The sequence below is a fragment of the Myxocyprinus asiaticus genome, chromosome 16 (assembly GCF_019703515.2).
Source record: "Myxocyprinus asiaticus isolate MX2 ecotype Aquarium Trade chromosome 16, UBuf_Myxa_2, whole genome shotgun sequence".
Taxonomy (NCBI): Eukaryota; Metazoa; Chordata; class Actinopteri; order Cypriniformes; family Catostomidae; genus Myxocyprinus; species Myxocyprinus asiaticus.
This window is the reverse complement of record NC_059359.1, coordinates 25882796-25888795: the sequence shown is the minus strand read 5'-3', so window position 1 is coordinate 25888795 and position 6000 is coordinate 25882796. Positions and strand designations below refer to the sequence as shown.

The 6000-nt window shown below is 39.4% G+C and overlaps 1 protein-coding gene across 1 annotated transcript in view; it reads left to right on the top strand.

Annotated features, from left to right (window-relative positions):
- Positions 1-2109: 2109 nt before the first annotated feature.
- Positions 2110-6000, top strand: part of LOC127454569 (nuclear pore membrane glycoprotein 210-like) — a 39536-nt gene continuing 35645 nt past the window's right edge. The window contains exons 1-5 of the mRNA XM_051721857.1: positions 2110-2270; positions 3404-3564; positions 4480-4611; positions 4723-4801; positions 5835-5985. Coding sequence (XP_051577817.1) covers positions 2110-2270; positions 3404-3564; positions 4480-4611; positions 4723-4801; positions 5835-5985 — 684 coding nt within the window. The remainder of the gene's footprint in view (positions 2271-3403; positions 3565-4479; positions 4612-4722; positions 4802-5834; positions 5986-6000) is intronic.

Genomic DNA, 6000 nt, shown 5'->3' with positions numbered 1-6000 from the left:
ATTAAAAGAACCAAAGACTTAAACTACTTCAGTTTGTGTGCATTTAATTTATTTAATACACGAGTTTCACAATTTGAGTTGAATTACTGAAATAAATGAACTTTTCCACGACATTCTAATTTATTGAGATGCACCTGTATACAGGCCCTACCAAGAAAACTGTTCCTTGTGCTTAAAATCTTGTTTAACAAAACCAGAGCAGATAGTTTCCGCGGTTGTTGTTCTGATGTTATATATTCGGGTCACGAGACAATGCCCACGTTCACATAAGAAGTATGTCCGAAATCTATTCATACTACCTGCAAGCATACCTACTAAGAACGTCCAGTTTTACTGGCAAATATGTGCAACCTTCATCAAATACAGTACATATGGTGACAGTACGCGGTTTCGGACACAGCTATAGTCTTAAGAATTACTTTTATGCTGACTTTATTTGCTTTTTGGACCTTCAGAGTTCTGGCCACCATTCCAAATATTAATCAAATCCCTTTATTGTCAGTCCAACCATATACACAAGTGCAACAGTGGGTGAAAGTCTTGGGTGCAGTTCCAAGCAACATAGCAGTATGACAATTACAATAAACATCTGATTTACACATAACACAATTTACACATCTTGATACACAACACAATATACAATATACACCTAATAATATTCAATATACACAAAATAAGAAGACTGTATATAATACAAATAATATACAGTATACACAAAATAATTCACTTGCATTGCATGAACCTACAGAGCTGAGATATTCTTCTAAAAATCTTCGTTTGTGTTCAGCAGAACAAAGAAAGTTATACACATCTGGGAAGGCATGAGGGTGAGTAAATGAAGAATTTTCATTTATGGGTAAACTATCCCTTTAAAGTTGCCAGGCTGTCACACGGCCTCCTGCCTATGGTGCTTGTAGTGCTGTTATAAATGGCACATTTCTTCTTTTTTTTTTCTTTTCTTTTTTTTTTTTATTGTGTTTGGAAATCGCTACGTGTTGTGTTGCAGGCAATTCACATACGCGTCCTTTCCCAAACAAAAAAGAAGCGCCACGAGCGCAGGTGTCTCGAGACGTGTTTATAACCTTTAAAACACTTCGCAACGGTCAAAGATGTCCGTCTAGCGAATGTTTACATAAAACATTTTATAACATAAAAAACAGCGCGGACCGACGCAAAAACAATTTCGGTGTGAACGGACCCTTTTCCTGTTTAAGTTAATCAGCACACGCGCCGATTTATGTTTCTGCCGGTGGGTGCCCTATAATAACAAATCTAAAACGGCATAGATGATCCCAGTTACCGAGAATGCGGTTGTGAGACCTGGAATTTTACTGCGGGTGTCACACTCGTAAATAACCGTCCTGTGTGTAAACGCAACCATAAACAGGTCTGACAACAGCATTCTGCTGCTGTGTGAACGTGGCCTATGTTACAGGACAGACAAAGTAGTAATTTATTATTATTATTATTATTATTATTATTATTAAATAATACAGACATTGGCTTTACTCATTCAAAGTGTGGTGGTAATTGAGCATGCTCTGCCTGCTCATTCAAAGTGTGGTGGTAATTGAGCATGCTCTGCCTGCTCAATAACAAAGTTTTGTATTGAATTCATTATTCAAGAGTTCTGTCTCGTAAAATCCAACGAATAATTCTTCTGGGTCCAGAGAAGTTCCCAATTACCAATCGCTTTTTTTTTTTCCTTCTTCTTTTTTTTTCCCCTCGATTTTTGCAAATTATTCTGGTTTGGGTCAAGCCTGAGAAATAGTTATTATTATTATTATTATTATTATTATTATTATTATTATTATTATTATAAATGCCTTTGGAGAAAATTAATGGGGAATATCTCGTGCTTTTCCGTGGGTGCTCGACCATTTCCGTGGGTGCTCGAGCGCAGTGATCTTATGTACATTGTTTCAAAAATCAACAGCGGCAAGTGTCAGTCTACCGACAATTGCTGCTTACCAGCGCAAGACAGCTACCCTAAATTTAGGTCTTAACATTTCCATAAGTAGTCTCTGGTTTCCGTTATATGTTCTCAGAATAATTATTTAGCTATCAACAGTGTTGAGTTGTGTGTTGCTGTAGAGCTGTAATTTCAACATGCCGTTGAAGGAGAGAGCAGTTTGGTGGGTTTTGCTAATGAGCTCATTGATTACTCTCAGTCAGTCGACTAGACTGAATGTTCCCAAGCTGCTGTTACCTCTCAGCACTCATGTGCCTGTGAACATCACACTGACAGCACAGAGAGGATGCTACAAATGGTGAGTGACAGGGGTTGTGGAGCATGCTCAGCATAACGTGCCATTCAGTCTCATTACTTGCTGGCATGTCTGAAAGGTGATTAATTCAATATCTGTGATTAATTCAACCAGTATGCTTCTCAGTTGAGCAAGATCTCTGCCTTTTCTGAATTACAGAATTAAGGATGAAACCGTCTGGGGTCTATATAGGCCCTGTAGGCTAATATTATTACATATTAGCCTATAACTATTTGGTAAATGGATAGTTCACCCAAAAAGGAAAATTCTCTTATCATTTACTCACCCTCATGCCATCCCACATGTTGTTCTGCAGAACACAAAGATTTTTTAGAAGAATATCTCAGCACTGTATGTCCATCATACAATGCATGTGAATGGTGGCCAAAACTTTGAAGCTCAAAAAAGCACGTAAATGCTGTATAAAAGTAATCGATAAAACTCCAGTGGTTTAATCCATGTCTTCTGAAGAGATCCAGTTGGTTTTGGGTGAGAACAGACCAAAATGCAACTCCTTTATCACTGTACATATTGCCATTGCAGTCTCTAGGCACGATCTTGATTTCAAGTTTGATTACTCTTCCTAGTGCTTGACACATGTGCGGAGCACTAGATGGTGCTAGGAAGTGTAATCGAGCTTGAAATCATGTTCAGCAAGAAGACTGTAGATGTCAAGATTTAGAGTAAAAAAATTAGGTATATTTTGGTCTGTTCTCACCCAAAACTGATTAGATCACTTCAGAAGACATTGATTATAGCACTGGAGTTTCAAAGTTCTGGCCACCATTCGCTTGCATTGTAAGGACCTACAGAGCTGAGATATTCTGCTAAGATGTGATCTTCGTTTGTGTTCAGCAGAAGAAAGAAAGTCATACACATCTTGGATGGCATGAAGGTGAGTAAATGATGAGAGAATTGTCATTTTTGGGTGAACAATCCCTGGATGTGTATAGCCTCAACTTTCTATCAGTGCAAAAACAAAACAAATAATAAAACACAGGAAACAATGAAATATTTGCAGAAATGTGTGTAGATGAAAGAATGAAAAGAAGTATGATGGATTTCAATACAGTTTTTGCCTTGCAAGCAATGCAGTCATCATTTGTTTAATGCTCTTATGGTTTATTTGACTTTAGGGTGTCCTCTCAACCTGACAGGGTCAGGGTGTATCCTCTCTCTGCAGTCAGCCCTCCAGTTCCACTGCCCCTCTCCTCCTGTAGTCAGCAGTGTTTGGTGTCAGCTCTGTCCTCCCCCCAGGGTGTCCCTATTCATAGTGTGGTCCAGGCACAAGATCCTGGTGAGGAATGGAAGGGGAGGGAGAGTAGTAAATGGACATACATGTTTACCAAAGGACATATAGAGCCATAAGAGCTTTTTAAGCAGTTAGAATGAAATTCATGAATCACTATTCACTTTTTGCATATGAAATGAACAGTGATTTTAATTAACAGATAAATGCTGAAAGCAGTCAGCCAGCAGTCACTGTTTGCCTCACTGACTGCTTGCATTAAAGAAATATTCATGGTTTCGACTGGCCCCTTGCCAAAAATCTGGGTTACAGTGAGGCACTTACTATGGAAGTAAACAGGGCCAATCAGTAAACATTAAAATACTCACTGTTTAAAAAGTAGAGCCACAAGACTTGGTTATCCCTTATGTTCTGTGAGATTTTTGGATTTGTTGTACTGTAAAAAAATAAAATAAAAAATAAAATGTGTTGGGATCAAATTCACCCCAAACAGAACCCATTTTACTATATAAGGTGCATATAAATTAGAAGTACACCCAAACATGAACATTTTGTCATCATTTACTCTCATGTTGTTCCAAACCTGTTTGACTTTCTTACCTCAGTGAAACACAAAATGAAAGTGAATGGTGACTGATGCTAACATTGTGCCTAAGATCTCATTTTGTGTTCCACATAATAAAGAAAGTTATATAGGTTTGTAACAACATGAGGGTGAATAAATTATGACAGAATTAAAATTTTTGGGTAAACTATCCCTTTAAGATACACCAGATTGTTAAAACTCCAATAAAATGCTTCCTGGGTTTTGATAAGTTCAGATGAACATATTAAAAGAATGAAAGGTCATTTCAAAATTACTATTATTTTTTTGTTTCTGAGACCCCAAACTTAAAAACAGTTAAGTCAATCTCATCAGAACACGAGGGATACAAAGTGTGACTTTATCTATTACCGTTTTAGTGACAGGTCACATTCTGCGCTGTGATGTCATCATTGATCGGATTGAAAGAATTCAGATTGTCACAACCACTAGACAGCTTTATACTGATGACCCACCCCTGCAATTATTTGTCCAGGCGTTTGACACTAAAGGTACTGTTCATTTTGCACATTTCAATGCTTCACTTTACTAAGATAAGTTTGTTTTAAATACCTTTAGTCGAAAAGGTTATGACTGCAATCTGTTTTTGGCCTGATCCACAGGAAATACATTTAGCTGTCTAGCAGGCTTGAAGTTTAATTGGTGGCTGGCAAAGGAGCCTGAAGCAATACAGACAGTGAGGTGAAAAAGAGGGTTTTGAAAGGAAAAGGGAGGAATACACTACATTACCAAAAGTGTGTAGACCCCTGAACACCACACCCTTTTAAGCTTGTTGAACATTTAGTTTCAAAGCCGTTGGCACTAATAGGGAGTTGGTCCACCCTAACTGCTTCCACTCTTCTGGGAAAGTTTTCCACTAGATGTTGGAACATGTCGGCTGGGATTTGGTCTCATTCAGACAAAAGAGCATCAGTGAGGGCAGGCGCTGATGATGGGCGATGGGTCTGGCTCACAGTCAGTGTTCCAATTCATCCCAAAGGTGTCCTGTGGGGTTCAGATATGGACTTTATGCAGGCCAGTCAAGTTCTTCTTCACCAGACTCAGTAAACCTTTTCTTTATGGACCTCGGTTTGTGCACAGGGGCATTGTCATGCAGGAACAGAAAGTAGGGTTCCCATAAATTTTTTTATTTTATCCTCTTTTTCTCCCAGTTTGGAATGCCCAATTCTCACTACTTAGTAGGTCCTCATGGTGGCGCTGTTACTCACCTCAATCCGGGTGGCAGAGGACAAGTCTCAGTTGCCTCCGCTTCTGAGACAATCAATCCGCGCATCTTATCACGTGGCTCGCTGTGCATGACACCGCGGAGACTCACAGCATGTGAAGGCTCATGCTATTCTCCACGATCCACGCACAACTTACCACGTACCCCATTTAGAGTGAGAAAACCCCTAATCACGACCACGAGGAGGTTACCCCATGTGGCTTTATCCTCCCTAGCAACCGGGCCAATTTGGTTGCTTAGGAGACCTGGCTGGAGTCACTCGCTGAGCTACCCAGGACCCCTCTCAGACGGTTTTGAGATTTGTCTTCAATTAAATTACTGGAATAGCCAAACCTGTTAATGTGAAGGGGTGTCCACATACTTTTGGCCATATAATACTGTACATCATGACACTAGATATTTGCAAATGATGAATCAACATAAAAAGATTGTGGCTAAATAGTGAATGTACAAGAGGAGAGTGAAGTCTTGTTTTCTGTTATGTTGTAGGTTTGTGCGTTACCATGATTCTGGGTACATTACTCAACCTCATATCCTGGCTCTAGAAGATGCTGGTGAGAGGGGTGAGAATGTGCTACTGCATGGGATCCACAGCGGCTCAGCACTCGTAAAAGTGTCTTTTATGCACCCAGAGCATAAGGCATGAATGCACACG